Source organism: Haliotis cracherodii, unplaced genomic scaffold (assembly GCF_022045235.1).
Source record: "Haliotis cracherodii isolate W230 unplaced genomic scaffold, xgHalCrac1.p SCAF_13, whole genome shotgun sequence".
Lineage (NCBI taxonomy): Eukaryota > Metazoa > Mollusca > Gastropoda > Lepetellida > Haliotidae > Haliotis > Haliotis cracherodii.
In genome coordinates this window covers 30,861,617-30,878,543 of record NW_027266268.1, presented here as the reverse complement: position 1 = coordinate 30,878,543, position 16,927 = coordinate 30,861,617, and the positions used below count along the sequence as shown (strand labels likewise).

General features: G+C 43.1%; 1 protein-coding gene across 1 annotated transcript; it reads right to left on the bottom strand.

Annotated features, from left to right (window-relative positions):
- Window positions 1–209: 209 nt before the first annotated feature.
- Window positions 210–16,125, bottom strand: LOC139459835 (peptidyl-glycine alpha-amidating monooxygenase-like). Its single transcript, XM_071241540.1, has 11 exons — window positions 15,948–16,125; window positions 14,774–14,859; window positions 12,274–12,463; window positions 11,788–11,917; window positions 10,388–10,486; window positions 8,529–8,717; window positions 7,064–7,221; window positions 6,131–6,374; window positions 4,550–4,646; window positions 3,847–4,129; window positions 210–2,234 (listed from the first exon to the last, which is right to left on the bottom strand). The coding sequence occupies exons 2-11, from the start codon at window positions 14,785–14,787 to the stop codon at window positions 1,941–1,943; spliced, it is 1,698 nt and encodes a 565-aa protein (XP_071097641.1). The 5' UTR covers window positions 14,788–14,859; window positions 15,948–16,125; the 3' UTR covers window positions 210–1,940.
- Between the last annotated feature and the right edge of the window lie 802 nt (window positions 16,126–16,927).

Genomic DNA, 16,927 nt, shown 5'->3' with positions numbered 1-16,927 from the left:
TAGCAAATGTACCGCCTAATCCCCGTCTCAAAGATTAACCACAATCATTAACAGTATCAAGGTACGACGTTCGTTATAGCTAATTCCCTTCCAGGGATTTACCCTTCTGAACTTGAAATAGATGACCCTTTCTTCGAGGATGTCAAACAAAGTCATACGACTCTCACTCAAAAGTAGTTTGATCAAGGTTATGACATATAAGTCCCAAGGCAAGCTTTTAAAAAGTTTTTAATTTCCAAATTATTCGTATCAGTGACAAAAATGTATGCCCGATGCAATTCCCTTGTTTGACTTGTACCATGGGTTCCCGTGGTTATTTTCAGGTTAACAATTGACTTGCCTCTACGTGTATTTGTGACGGATGTCACCGGTTGGACTGGGTACGCTCACCTTTTCGGGAACACCCGGTACCGTCATAATTTGATAGTGATTCATAATCACATGATCATGATACGTTCTGAATCGTACAATTGTATCTGCTTTCAGCAGAGATTTGTTATGATTTGTTTGTTGGTTGGTTAACGCCGCACTCAGCAATATTCCAGCTGTATGACGGCGGTCTGGAAATAATCAAGTCTGGACCAGACAATCCAGTGATTGATATCATTGGCATTCCTCAACCAAGTCAGCGAGTCTGACCACCCGATCCCGTTAGTCGCCCCTTACGACAAGCGTAATCGCCTGAAATATGTATATTGTGATTTTATGGAGTCCGACATACATGTGTTAAAAAGGGCGTGGGATATGAAGAATTTGTCTTCAAGTAACTAATTTGTGCAGGTATTGTTTGCCTCTGTACTCTAGGTACTCTGTACTCTAAGGCCTTTAATTCTGAATACACGTGTCTGCATACCTGGCATTGATGCTTTTTAGAAGGTTAAATTACATAATTGCAACATTTCTAACTATTGAAATGTAAATATAAATTCCTGTTAAATGCCTTCTATACAAATTAAGATAAAAAGGTCAATTATACATCCGGGGGAAATGGTGAGTTTGTTAGTTGTACATGTAGGCAATATGTCCACAAAAGAAATTTCCACATTTAATTTTACTGGAAAAAAATCTGTCAATCAAAATTGTCCACACAATCCAAACATGTGGAAATCTGTCGTAATAGGAATTCATTTAGATAATCTCTAGTGCACACATGAGGCGTTCGGGTAGCCTATTAATTAAAGCGCTCGCTCGACACGCCAAAGGACCGAGTTCGATTCCCCACATGTGTACATCGTGTGAAGCCCATTTCTGTTGCTATTGCTAAAAGCGGCGTAAAACTATACCCTCTCACATACGGCACACATGAGGTAGAGGCATCCTCGATAATCCAGTGTATATATCTGCATTCCCTTACGGTAATTACCCTGGTCACATTCACTAGCAAAGCTTGGTTTTGAGACCGAATTGAAGGCACAACATGTCAATCAAATAACACTCATGTGCTGAAGAACTTATGTGCAACGTTCACTAGGGGAAAGTTGTTGGTTGGTTAGTTTATTGTTTTACGCCGCACTCCGCAATATTCCAGCTTAATGACGGTGGTCTGTAAATAATCGAGTCTAGTCCAGACAATCCAGTGGTTGATATCATTAACATCGATCCACGCAATTGGGATCGATGACATGCTTCAACCAAGTCATCGAGACTGACCACACGATCCCGTTAGTCGCCTCCAACGAGCATAGTCGCCTTTTAAAGCAAGCATGGGTTTATGAAGACCTATTCTACCCCGGATCTTCACGGGTCAACGAGGGGAAAGACAATATAAGATCGAAACGAAGTTATGTTGGGGTATGGGTCCAGGGTATGTATCGATCGCGAGACGTAACACACTGCATAATCGTGCATGGGAAAGAGGACTTAACGTTAAATTCTTTTGTTTCTGCAAAACGGACATGGCTACCAAATACTCCAGTTACTGACTTTTAAGAGGTCAGGGTTTATATTCCAAGTAGCGTGACAGCCAGGAGAGCTATGACAACGATGACTGGCCCCAATTGCTCCGCACTGCTGGTAGGCGTGAAGTCGGTGACACCGGTGGGTTTTTTGCGACAATCGCATGACTCCATGGCTGCGAGGAATTTCACCATGTCCATGTTGGGGTGGAGGCCCCTCAAGAGGTCCATCATGTACGGCCCAACCTGTTCGTTGAAGCATGGATGCTGTCTAACCTCTGCAATGGCTGCGGGACATTCACTGCGACAGTCGCCAAAGTAGTTGCAGCTGCTGAGCACCTGGAACACGTCATTGTAGTGGTGTGATTATTGAAGTCAACTGTTCATGTCTTCTTTGAAAATATATTGATTGGTTTGGTTGGTTTGTTGTTTTACGCCGCATCCAGCAATATTTCAGCTATATGAGGGCGGTCTGTAAATAATCGAATCTTGACCAGACAATCCAATGATTAATATCATGAGCATCCATCCACGCAATTGGGATCGATGACATGCATCAACCAAGTCAGCGAGCCTGACGACAAACATAGTCGCCTTTTACGGCAAGCATGGGTTGCTGAAGACATTTTTTTTTATTGAAAACGTATCGGGAAAATCATAATGCAATGAGGGATGGTGAAGTGAGGTGAAATGGGGTTTAACGTCGCGTCCTGCTTAATTATCCTTATATAGAGACGTGCTTGTACCAGTCCGGACTGATGCCGATTTATTGTGCTAGCCCACTTACATTCCATGCCGCAGTTTAACATGAATACCCCACTCAGACAAAGTACATGTGACTGACCCGACCAGTCCTTGTTTTAGCCCCTTAATGCCGAGCGCCAGACAGGGTAACAACAAGTGCCATCTTTTAACGTATTTTGATACGACGCGGCCGGGGATCGAACCCCGAATCTTCAGCTCTACCGGCGGACATCTACCACCAGACCACGGTGGCGGTCCAAGGTCGAGAGAAGACCCATAGGTCGGTGAGGTGAAACGGGTGTATCGTCGCGTTCAAGATTATTGCACGAACCCCCGACCTTCCGGAAGACCTACATGTATATGATGTATTGGGTATATTTATAGTAGTTCAAAGAACATATACTGATATATGGTCTATGAGTAGCGGTTGCAAAGTCAAATTCATAGTGTGACCGTATAATTTGTCGAATACCTTGTGTTAGACACCATATGTTAGACACCCAGTTTGTAGACAATTTGCCAAAAGGAAATGTGGGCTTTTTGTTTAACGCCGCACTCAGCAAAATTCCAGCTATATGACGGCGGTCTGTAAATAATCGAGTCTGGACCAGACATCATGAACTCGATCCACGCAATTGGGATCGATGACATGCATCAACCAAGTCAGCGAGCCTGACCACCCGATCCCGTTAGTCGCCTTTTACGGCCAGCCTGGGTTGCTGAAGACCTATTCTTTCCCGGAATCTTCACGGGTCCACGCGCAATGTGCGTAAAAAAAACATGCTTAACTTATTATTTGTTGCCGGGTACCACTCAGCAGAACTCCTGCTATGAGACAGCGGAATGTGAGGAAACCAATCAAGTGATGTACCAGAAATCCAGTCACACGATAACGCTTTTACTGATATACATGTTCTTATGATAGAGAGTCGGAAACGTACAATGGACAGTGAAGATTGCTTTACCTTTGCCGACCCGTGAAGATCCGAGGGGGAATAGATCTTCAGCAACCCATGCTTGCCGTTAAAGGCGACAAACGGGTTCGGGTGGTCAGGCTCGCTGACTTGTTTGGTGCATGTCATCTATCCCAATTACGTGGATCGATGCTCATGATGTCAATCACTGGTCCAGACTCTATTATTTACTGACCACCGTCATATAGCTGGAATATTGCTGAGTGCGGCGTTAAACAACAAACAAACTTTACCTTTGCCAGGAGTGACTTCCTGGTTGGGTGTGTGGCGTTGAAGATCATGGTGTACTCGCAGCCGTGGATTGCTGCATTCTCCACATAGCACAGCTCCAAGTCCTTCCACGTGTAACAGGAGTCGTGGGTGATGCTCTCTGCTGGGAAGAATGTGAATACCCCCAGACACATTTCGTCGTAGGCAGAGTCTCCAAACAAGGTCGTCGTAGACCTGGATGTTGTTCTATGGACACACGTAGTTTCAAGGACGTCTCCAGGCAAGAGTTCATAAGGCTGTTTATATCTGTGAGTTAAACGTTAAAATCATTTCAGTTTCAGTCACCATGCAGTAGGAGGAAAGCCTGAAGTGATGCAAGTCTTATATCATTACTACTTTGGTTAAATTAAGGAGCATGAGTATACCGAGAAACGTAGAATTCGTACCTACTAGGACCGGGATAGATTAGGTCTTTAGCAACCCATGCTTGCCGTAAAAGGCGACTAAGTTTGTCGTTAGAGGCGACTAACGGGATCGGGTGGTCAGGCTCACTGACTTGGTTGATGCTTGTCATCGTATCCCTATTGCTTAGATCGATGCTCGTGGTGTCAATCACTGGATTGTCTGTCCAGACTCGATTATTTACAGACCGCCGCCATATAGCTGGAATATTGCTGAGTGCGGCGTTAAACAGCAAAACAACCAACCAGTCAAATAATTACTTACTCATAAACATGAGGATTGCCGTAACTGTACACGTCGTCAGGAGTGAGGACGCCAATTTTCTCTCCATTGCGGAAGTGCTCAACTCTCCCAGCATAACCTGTAGACACAATCACGTGATAGGTGGAATATTTCACTAGAGTGAAATAGTTGAGGCAATATTCATCAGTAAATGCCCACGGAAACCTACCGCTCATAACATAAGACATGTCTTATTGTAACAGGAAATTCGCAACCAGCACCCAATTCTAGAATGTTTACATTGCATTCATATCTCCAGGAAAAAATCACCAGTATCTGATTGGTTTGTTTGTTTGTTGTTCTTTACGCGACACTTAGCAACATTCTAACTATATGACGGCGGTCTGTAAATGATCGAGTCTGGACCAGACAATCCAGTGACTGACATCATGAACATCAATCCACACAATTGGGATACGATGACATGCATCAACCAAGTCACTGAAGAACGATCGAAGGGCAAGGTCACCACCGGAAAGAAAAGACAACCGTGATCTACTCACAGCTTTTTACGCTAGAGATAGGGAATGTTATTGTTCACATTTGGTATGTTTGGGGCCACAAAATCAGAAGTCAGGCACACTTCCACGGAGTTTCTAATGATTTGTATCAGAACTGTTCACTGTTAGCGATCTGATCGTGCAGTCGTATACGTTCATTCATGAACAACACCTCCCGAAACAGCGCCACAAAATACGCTTCGAATGGGACACAGATAGCACAACCGGAATATCCCAAGTAAGTCTAGATATCTGCCCAGATAGTTTAAACAGACTTCATTTCAAGACGCTTATCCTTTTACGTTAAATCAAATTGAGAGTTGCGAAAGTGGTCGGGTGCGTCACGCTCATGGGGACCCTCGCTCTATTGATCGGTAGTCGTACATTGTAAATGGATATAGCTCGATTATGTAAAGTCTGTAGAAGCTCTATGCGTTACTTATATAAAATGCAAACCGAATTTGATGCGTGTGACTATTTTGTTTGGTTGAATAAAGTGTTTGTAAATATCTTTCGTTCTCATTAATTTCTTCAGTTCTGCCTTGTAGTTGCAAAATGAATAACGTCTAGCGATTATTTATGAATGAAAAAAGTAGTCCCGGTGTGATAGAGGTCACGGTTATCCAATTAAACAAGGTCAACCTTGTACGACACACGTGTGGCGTACGGATTTAGTATCTTACCACCTGTATCTTAAACACGTGGGTAATAAAAACCAATATGACCGCCTTCGTTAATTCTACAAACGTATTATTGACTCTTGGCAAAAAGGTGCCTGGGCCTCGTGAAGATTCCGGGGTAGAAAAGGTCTTCAGCAACCCATACTTGTAAAATGCGAGTAACGGGATCGGGTGGTCAGGCTCGCTGATTTGGTTAATGCATGTCATCGATCCCAATTGCGTGGATCTATGCTCATGATATTAATCACTTGATTGTCTGGTCCAGATTAAATTATTTACAGACCGCCGTCATATAGCTGGAAAATTGCTGAGTGCGGCGTTAAACAACAAACCAACCAACCAACCAAAAGGTTCTTGGCATTGATGACAATGTGGTAGCTTACCAACGTAATGCATATGGTTCTGGCCCGTCATTAAGTACACGGGAGTCTTGATGATCTTCTTGGTGCACGCTGAGGAGCAGGTGGATTTGGTCACGTGTCTATTTTGGCCCGGGGGGATGTTCAGGTGGATCTCCCCCGTGTGGACGTAACCAGCGTTGTACTTCCTCATCTTCCTGGTAAGGTACAGCGTCATACCTGAGGAGTCCACGTAGTCTGATCGTAGCTCTGGATTGAGCCAGTGGTGCTGGGAAAAGATTGAGTGGATTTTATTTGTTTGTTCCAGGAAATTCCGTTGTTAGATTTGTTTTTGTTTGTTTGTGGTTTACTGGGTGAGTGAGTATGGTTATACGCCGCTTTTAGCAATATTTCAGCAATATCACGGCGGGGGACACAAGAAAAGGGCTTCACACATTGTACCCATGTCGGGAATCGAACCCGGGTCTTCAGCGTGACGAGCGAAAGCTTTAACCTCAAGGCTACCCGACCACCCCTGTTTGTGGTTTAACCCCGCACTCGACAATATCCAAGCTATATGAAGGCGGCTTGTAAATAATCGAGTGAGGACCAAACAATCCAGTGATTGACATCATGAGCATCGATACGCGCAATTGGGATACGATGACATGCATCAACCAGGTCACTCTTACGACAAGCATAGTCGCCTTTTACGGAAAGCATGGGTTGCTGAAGACCTATGTTGTTGGATGTACAAATAATGCTCGGAAAATGGATTATGCATTGATGGTTATTTGAAGGTAGGTCCAGTTCTCGGTGCAAGATGAAAACTTTGCAAAACAAAATAATCAAGAAGACTACAAGAACTGATTGCTAGAAGAAAGCGTGAGTTTGGTTTATAGCTGCTTTGAAATTAATTTTAAGCCACTGTGTGACGTTCGGAGACGTGTCCATATACATGTATGACATTCACTGTACCTGCATAGTTAGTTTTTTGATTCCATTTGGTCCTCCAATCTTAAACCCTGCATCCTTGTGCACACAATCTCCCGTGATCCCCAACGACCAAATAGCCAGGTAGTGCTGACACTGTGTGCCCGCCATATTGCACATCTCGGGTTTAGCTAAAGATGCGGCTGTTGAGAACATAAAAATTATGAGTTGAAGAAATTTCATACATGTGAATCAGAACATACAAAACCCATAAAAATCAAAATTAAACATGTTTGTAAACTATGCGTCTAATCGTCAATACTCCAGGGTGTGTATCCTCTACGTTCACAGTGAATAAATAGGGACAAAGCATTTGACGCGTGTCTAGATCTGTTTTAAGCCAATCAACAAAACAGACCGTGTATAACTCATTGTGTGAGTGAGTGAGTGAGTGAGTGAGTTGGGTTTAACGCCGCTTTTAACATTATTACAGTTATATTAGCGTGTCAGCTTAATGTGGGTGGAAAGCCCGATGTGATGCAGGTGATAACTCATTGAAGTCAAATGTGCCCAGAATTTGGTGCGAATCGGGTTTAGAGTAGATGGCCGCAAGACTGTAGCACGTGTAGCAGGAGATGTATTGCCGTGTGTATGGGTTGCTGAAGACCTATTCTAGGGGCTGCGAGGTGCGAGAAGGTTCTACATTAACAGTACGCATGGCCGGAAACCGCATTCTCGGTGAGCTGGACCACAGATTCCACGTTACATGTGATTGTTTGTTTGTTGTTTAACGCCGCACTCAGCAATATTCCAGCTGTATGACGGCGGTCTGATAATAATCGAGTCTGGACCAGACAATCCAGTGATAGACATCATGAGCATCGATCCGCCCAATTGCGATACGATGACATGCATCAACCAAGTCAGCGAGCCAGACCAACCGATCCCGTTAGTCGCCTCTTACGACAAGCATAGTCGCCTTGTACGGCAAGTATGGGTTGCTGAAGACCTTTTCTGACCCGGATCTTCACCAGTCACAATTTGCCGGTCACCGCATTCTCGGTGAGCTGGACCACAGATTCCACGTTACATGTGAAACGAACACATGGTCTCTATTTGATTGTGGTCATCGTGATATACCAGATTGATATATTTGAGTATTTTGTTTGTTTGTTTGTTGTTTAACGCCGCACTCAGCACTATTCCAGCTATATTACGGCGGTCTGTAAAATAATCGATTCTGGACCAGACAATCCAGTGATTGACATCATGAGCATCGACCCACGCAATTGGGATCGATGCTATGTATCTACCAAGTCAGCGAGCCTGACCACCCGATCCCGTTAGTCGCCTTTTACGGCAAGTATGGGTTGCTGAAGACCTATTCTTCCCCGGAATCTTCACGGGTCTTATATATTTGAGGAGGAAGAGATCATGGTATTTATGACTTTCTAGGACTGTCAATTCCCAGAGCCTAGCTCCCAGTGAAGGCAATGAAGCCCAACCTTACCATAGGGCCCGCATCCGTTCAGTATGGTGTGATGCATCACATAGGCGTTATCGATGAAGGGCTTGAATGCAACCAGATGATATTCCTCACTCAAATCCAACATGTCCAGATCGAACGTCATACAAAACAAGCTACTGTCGTCAGATGGGACTTTGGTGGCTGGGAATCTCAGCGTGACGTTGAACACGTCTGAAAGAAATATAATTGTTTTGTTTGTTTTTTGTTTAATGCCGCACGCAGCAATATTCCAGCAATATGACAGTGGTCTATAAATAATCCAATCTGGACCAGACAATCCAGTGATAGATATTATGAGCATCGATCCACGCAATTAGGATACGATGACATGCATCAACCAAGTTAGCGAGCCTGACCACCCGATCCAGTTAGTCGCCTCTTACGACAAGCATGGGTTGCTGAAGACCTATTCTAACCCGGATGTTGAAGGGTTAAAGAAATATAAGACAAGGAAACATTCAGGGATTGGCAATTGCCATCTCCCATTGTTCTTAGTGAAGATGGCCAGTAACATATTTAATAGTATTCTGCAAAAGATGCATGTGGCATTTGCTTAAGAAGTATCGTATCCCAAATGCACTCACTTAAGTAAATGATAATCATCCAAGAAAACTATTATAAGTAAGATAACGTGATCTCCCCCTTGAACTCATCGACCTTCTTGCGTGGGTGGAAAATAATATTTAAAACAGTTTTTGTTGGTTGCCTGAACACCTGGTCCGCATCAAGCATGATGTATATGGGATGTATTCTGAAATTGAATCTCCACACACGTTAACAGCTGTTTCGTCTAGCACTTAATCCTAAATCCCAAAGTTACTCTCTTTACAAAATTTCATTTGGCTTAGAAAGCTATATCAATGTAGTAAATGTTTCAAAATTCAGAGCGGCACTTGCTCAGTTGAGATGCTCCTCCCATCGGCTGCGAATTGAGACCGGTCGATATTTTAAGGAAATTAGAGAACAGAGACTGTGTTTGATTTGTAACCAGAATTTTATTGAGGACGAATATCATTTTATGCTTATATGCAATGCTTATAGTGACTTAAGAGCTGAATACATTCCTCCTAAATATTTTACAACCACTTCTAAAAATAAATTTAATGCTCTTATGTCATCCACTAACTTTAAAATCATAAGAAATCTAGCAGTCTACGTTTACAAATCTTTTCGACTTCGTTCATTGCATATAGTCTAAATATTTATTTGTATATATGTATGTGTATGAATGTGTATGGATATGGATATATATGTAAAATAGTGGTAATTCTTTTTTCTCCCTCTCTCTGTAAATAGTTCTGTGTAATAGGCCTACGGCCTAACACTTTTTGTGAATAAACAATGTATATATATATATATATATATATATATATAAATAACACACGTTAACGGACTCGTATGATATCCTGAAATTATCACCTCATATTTTAGTGCGAGTGTTTCACCTGTCAGTATTTGGATGCTTAATGAGTGAGTGAGTGAGTTGGGTTTTACGCCGCTTTTAACAGTAGTCCAGTTATATCGCGGCGTGTCAGCTTAATGTGGGAGGAAAGCCCGAAGTGATGCAGGTCTCAGACGTTTACCACTTCGGTGAAACCCACGAGCACGGGTATGGTGCTGACAAACCTAAAAACATAATCGGGGCGAAACGGGATTCGAACCCACAATCATAGGTTTCTGGCGTGCCCAAGGGACGCAACTCTGCACAGCGAATCGTGGCGCCTTAGACGACTGGGCCACCCGTGCCACCGGATGCTTAATGAACTCACCTTGGCTCTGCTTAATGAACTCACCTGGGCTCTGCTTAATGAACTCACCTGGGCTCTGCTTAATGAACTCACCTGGGCTCTGAATGGCGTCGCAGATGAACTCCCCCGTGGAACAGTCCACCTTGGCGTTTTCCGCAGCACATTTCTCGCTTCCCCAGGGGTCGCATATTCCTGTAGAACAGATCAGGGTATGGTTGTACGAATTACAAAGTGGTTTTTTTGCTAATGTGCTCGTAAGTCCCATACCTTAACATAGACTAGCCACAGTCGTAGCGCTAGGGTTGTTTTGTACAACGGCACCCTGCAGCTGGCCAATTAGTCAAGCCTGCTGCACCATCTATGGAGACAGTGAGTGAGTGAGTGAGTACGGTTTAACACCATTTTTGGCAAAATTCCAGCAATATCGCGGCGGGGGACACCAGAAAGGAGCTTCACACATTGTGCCCATGTCGGGAATCGAACCCGGGTCTTCGGCCTGACGAGCGAACACTTTAACCACTAGGCTACCCGACCGTCCTTTGGAGACCCGGTAAAACCCAGTGCATCATATGTGCGTACAAAATATTGTAACTGGTAAAAAGTATGAAAACTCAAACGGCCTGTAAATTATCGAGTCTGGACCAGACAGTCCAGTGATTGACATCATGAGCATCGATCTACGCAATTAGGATACGATGACATGCATCAACAAACTCAGTGAGCCTGACCATCAGAACCCGTTAGTCGCCTCTTACGTTAGCATGGTCGCCTTTTACGGCATACACGGGTTGCTGAAGAGCTATGTTATTGGATGTACAAATAATGCTTGGCAAATGGATTATGCATTGATGCTTATTTGAAGGTAGGTACAGTTCTCGGTGCAAGATGAAAACTTTGCAAAACAAAATAATCAAGAAGACTACAAGAACTGATTGTTAAAAGAAAGCGTGAGTTTTGTTTAAAAGGTGCTTTGAAATTAACTTTAAGCCACTGTGAGAAGCTCGAAGACGTGTCCATATATAACATACGGATACAATGACATACATCAACCAAGTCAGCAAGCCTGACAATCCGAACACGTTTGTCGCCTCTAACGACAAGCATAGACGCCTTCTACGGCAAACATGTGTTGCTGAAGACCTATTCTTACCCGGATCTTCACGTGCCTATACAAGACTGACAAATGGCACTTTCAGTGCAGATACAGGATAAAGTTCTTTGAATGATAATATTGAGTAATAGCATGCATGTTATAAAGATGTCATGGGGACCATAGAGCATTCAGTCTGAAATTGCTTATCATTCACATCAGTTAGGGGCTGTACAGTGTGTGTGTAACAGTCAGTGTATTGTTGTACGATACAACGTGTAATAATGCTCCATGGTTATCTGGTCCAGACTCGATTATTTACAGACCGCCGTCATATAGCTGGAATAATGCTGAGTGCGGCGTAAAACAGCAAACCAACCAACCAACCAATCAGTTTACTTACCAGGATGGGTTAGCATTGTAGTCCGTGTCGGAAATGACCCTTCTTTCCACGTGCAATCTGGATCACCTAACTCTTGACCATTGGTCAAACCATCTCCGTCCGAGTCCATCATGCACAGCTCAAACGTCCACTGAAAAGGTCAAGACACGCACTTGTTAATATAACTTGAAACAGTCTCATGTACGAGTGTCAAGTATCACATATTTAATCATTAATTTACTATACAGCTTTGAGGGACGCACGATGTCATTCATTAATGTAAATTGAAATTCATGCAGAAATTGCTAATAATTCCATGGAATAGCACACGTAAAGCGGGAGAATATCAGGAAATAAGGAATATATATTTGATCCAGCTGCTACTAACCCATATTTCATCATGGAGTTAAAAGTCTCGTATAATTTTATACACATGTAAGAGGGGTCAATCATCGCATTAATTTGTGGACGCATAAATTTGATGATTTACAGTACATAAAAACTTACCTGCTTGTAACGTGCAAAGTCGAGACCAAATGGATTTTTCGACCCTCCCCCCACCGCTCTCATATGGCCAACACCTTTCCATATGTAGTTGGGTTTGCATGGGTGGGGGACACTGTCGCCATTGGGTATTCTGTCTTGGAAGAACAGGTACCCAGTACAAGCATGTACGACCAGTAGTACACAGACGCACCTGAAATACCAGAACATCAACCGTAACACGATACTAACACAGCGACAGAACAATGTGTTTCCCAAGCTTTGAAAGAACATGGGTGAACACGCTTTTCTTTGGCGTGATCGCAAATTCCAAAATATTGAATTACTGTCTATTAAGTTACATATGGATTGCATTGGGTCGACTGTGTTCTGTTGATTTGGTGTCGATTTGCACCGAGAAGTACCGGTATATCTGCGTAGTATTTGGATCAGTACAGATGTAGACCTTGTCTCGTGAACATATGTTCCCGGTTTCAGGTAAAGTTTTGGTTTGGGTTTGGTTTGTTGTTTAACGCCGCACTCAGCAATATTCCAGCTATATGACGGCGGTCTGTAAATAATCGAGTCTGGACCAGACAATCAAGTGATTAATATCATGAGCATCGATCCACGCAATTGGGATCGATGATATGCATTAACCAAGTCAGCGAGCCTGACCACCCGATCCCGCTAGTCGCCTTTTACGACAAGCATAGTTCCTTTTTACGGCAAGCATGGGTTGTTGAAGACCTATTCTACCCCGGAATCTTCACTGGTCTTCAGGTTAAGAAATGACTTGCCTTTGCATGTATTTCTGACGGGAGTTACCGATAGGTATTGTACGCTCACCGTTTCTCGAACATCTGGTATCATCACCAAAGTGATTCATAAACACATGCCGTCGGGTGATGGTTCAATCTACCAGGTCATTGAGTAGAGCTGAGGTCAGTGCACTTATCGGACAGAGCGAATGACGATAAGGGAGCACATTACCTCACTGTGTTGTCTGGATAGGGAAGATTGACGTACATGGATATCCCTTACCGTGCCAGTTTACTGGTATGATGTTCACCATGAGAAGATGTGAATGCGATTACCATTCTACACCACAGGCGCTCGTCTCGTAACCCTATGGACATGTCAGCGCTCACTTTGCTACGGGGACTACGTATAATCAGGGTATATGTATAATCCCTTAGGTTAGCGCGGAATACATGTCATATAGGTAGGATCTGATGTAAATACAGAGCCATACCTATACAGAGCGACCCGTTAAGAAACGGGGTAGAATAGGTCTTCAGCAACTCATGCTTGTAAGAGGCGACTAACCGCATCGGATGGTCAGGCTCGCTGACTTGGTTGATGCATGTCATCGTATCTCAATTGCGTGGATCGATGCTCATGTTGTCAATCACTGGATTGTCTGGTCCAGACTCGATTATTTACAGACCGCCGTCATATAGCTGGAATATTGCTGAGTGCGGCGTTAAACAACAAACAAACAAACAAAAAGTAAATACAGAGCAGTGTCAGGTTATAGTGTAGGTAGGCGTTGAAATTTCCCTCGAGCAACATAAGGTGATATAACAGGTTATATATAGTTAGGTGCTGATGTTACTACATCAGGTTATGTAGATGAGATACTGACAGGAGGTTTGCGGCCCCCACGGAATGTTCCCCACTGTCATGGTTTACAATCTCAAGTAACCACAAGTGGTTTGTCTAACTTATAAAGTGACTCGTGATATAGATAACTTTGCTGGTCGGGTTTCTTTACATTTTAAAACCAAAATCGACGAGTCGTGTTTTATCCAACGAATGAACCTTCTAAATGCAAGAAATACCAGAAAAAACTAAGAAAAGATCGAGATACCTTATAGTGAAACAATACAGCGTGTCGCGCTATAAAGGAATTCAATCAATGCGTGCGAGAGAAAATCCACGAGCAGCATGAACCAACTGGATTCATGACATGTGAAATTCAACACCTTTTCATCACCTGCCCCGATGGCTTAGTGGGAAAACAGTGGCTTACAAAACTAGACTCAATATCTGAGGTTGCAGGTTCGATTCCCGATACCATTATGAAAACTTTCACTTCTCGTCTTCGATTTTAGAACAATGTACTTTTGAAACACCAAGAAAAAATTATGAGTATAGAAGTTTTAGTAACTACCGATAGGAGGGTTTACAATAAAACATTGAAAGCCCTAATAGGTGGGTTTTCAATCAGTCTAAATCCGACTGCAAGTTATTACATTTAAACTAATGCGCTCGTTGGGGAAATTCAACCATTTGAAAAAACCTCACGGGATTGCACAACCACCTCGGAGGTTTATAAATAGGTACAGACCGACATAACGACAATGTAACATTTGGCATCTCCATTGTGAAGTTCAACTATTCAACTATTCAGTCAGCAAACAAAACGACATGATCAGATAAATAACACTATTCCAGTCGTAATCAGTCTGACAATGAGACTTCTCGTAGTTTCATGTAGACATTACATACGTCGTCTTACCTTAACAACGACATCTTCAGGCCCGCTGTGCGAGGAGGTATGTTGAGGTGACAGGGTTGGAGTAACTGTATTGCGCCACCAAATCCCTAGGGAATCAGAGCGGAAGATCTAACCAACGCATCATGCCTACACGTCGTAAGGTTGTGTTGCATGCATGGGTGATTGGCCTGCCTTGAACCTACCCCAGTTACACCTTTTGTATACCCGTTCATTATATACGGTGGCGGGTACGCCAGGCCTAGGTGTAGTGTTTGTTACCTATATATGTCGACATTTGTAATGAAAAGTAAGATTTCTTTTCTCATTATGTAGCCAGTTGTATGTACAATACGTTAGCTATAAAACAATTTGACAATTTAAACCTAGCGCTGTTGTGCTTCATTAAAAGTACATAATTCAAGGTCTGTATTAATTTTGTAACACGCCAAACGAATTTTAAAGCACCAAGGATGAGCGGTGGCTTAAATAGCACGGCCGGCTAGGCCGACTAGCTGATTGGGTAATATCACCACCAGCTAGGTACAGAATGTGCGCTATCGTGTCATCATTAGGGGTTTGTTTGGTTTGTTGTTTAACGCCACACTCAGCGATTTTCCAGCTATGTGACGACGGTCCGTAAATAATCGAGCCTGGACCAGACAATCCAGTGATTGACATCATACGCATCGATCCACGCAATTGGGATATGATGACATATATCAACCAAGTCAGCGAAACTGACCACCCGCTCCCGTTAGTCGCCTCTTGTCGCTATATGGCTGAGATAATGCCGATGCGACGTTAAATTTTAACTCACTCACTATTCGCCTCTTACGACAAGCATAGTCGCCTTTTAAAGCAAGCATGCGGTGCTGAAGACTATTCTTCACGGGTCCTTTAACCACTAGACTACCCCAAATCAATTATATGATTTCAACATCATGGACATGTGTTCCTATTTTCATCACTATTGTCGGTCACGGGTTCAAGCAGGTAATAGGTTAGAATTGATCCTCAGGAACCCATGAGAAGACAAGGAGACCATTCGGATCGGATTAAACAACAAACAAACAGTATCTGTTTAAAAAAACAACCACAAATAGATTTTTTCAAACAAGATACACGCAACAAAACAGACTTAAGCAGCCTTGAAACAAACACTCCCTCAATGTTTCTCTATACTACAACAACATACTTATCTTGGAGTAGATTTGCTCTAGGTCTGAGGGTCTTGGAGTAGATTTGCTCTAGGTCTGACGGTCTTGGAGTAGATTTGCTCTAGGTCTGACGGTCTTGGAGTAGATTTGCTCTAGGTCTGACGGCGTCCTGCCATGCTTCACACACACGATGTCTTCTGGGTGTCACTATGGAGACGCTACAGGAGACAAGCGTATTGTGTTTTCCGTGATGGGTTTCGTGTTCATCTGACATCTCACTCCATCATGCAATGTCATGCAGTGTGAAGTCAATGATACGAGCTCGGTAACACTTTGTAGGCTTGTATGACATTGCACTCTAGATATATCCTACATTCTAGATTCCAACGTACATGTACTTTGGCGATACAATACAACATGCTACATTAAAGGTGTTTCATTGTAGAGTGTGTTTACATGTGTTTGAGACGCGTGCACCAGCGGGGCAGCATAGGCTCATCTTTTCGCAAACATCTTGTATCATAATTATGCTGTTGATATAGTCCGATTTGGAATCAGCTTTAAGCAGATTCCTTATGAATATGGAAAGGGTTTTGTCGCTTTTATTTTTTGTATTGTTTGTTTTGTGGGCCGTGCAATATTCCAGCTATATCACGTTGGCCTGTTATAATAGAATCTGACAAATGACTGAGTGTTCTATATTTTCATCAGGGGTATTGTAAGTGGGTGCGAATACATACAATCAAGACAAGTCAGAGACCCTGACTAACCAATCAAAAATCGCGTACGACAAGCATCACAATCCCCGGCACCTTCCAATAGGTGACCACAAAATATGAGAGCGGAAGGTCCGGTGTTCGATCCCCGGTCGCGTCATACCAAAATACGTTGAAAGATGGTATTTGTTGTTACCCTGCCTTACGCTCGGCATTAAGGGGCCTAAACAAGGACTGGTCAGCTCGGAGTCTGTATACTATGTGAGTGGGTATTCATGTTAAACTGCGGCATGGTATCTAGT

Coding starts and splice junctions, on each gene's coding strand:
- LOC139459835 (XM_071241540.1), bottom strand. Junction 11,918..12,273: donor ACTTTGCACGTTACAAGCAG/GTAAGTTTTTAT, acceptor TGACCTTTTCAG/TGGACGTTTGAGCTGTGCAT. Junction 4,130..4,549: donor GGCAATCCTCATGTTTATGA/GTAAGTAATTAT, acceptor TTTAACTCACAG/ATATAAACAGCCTTATGAAC.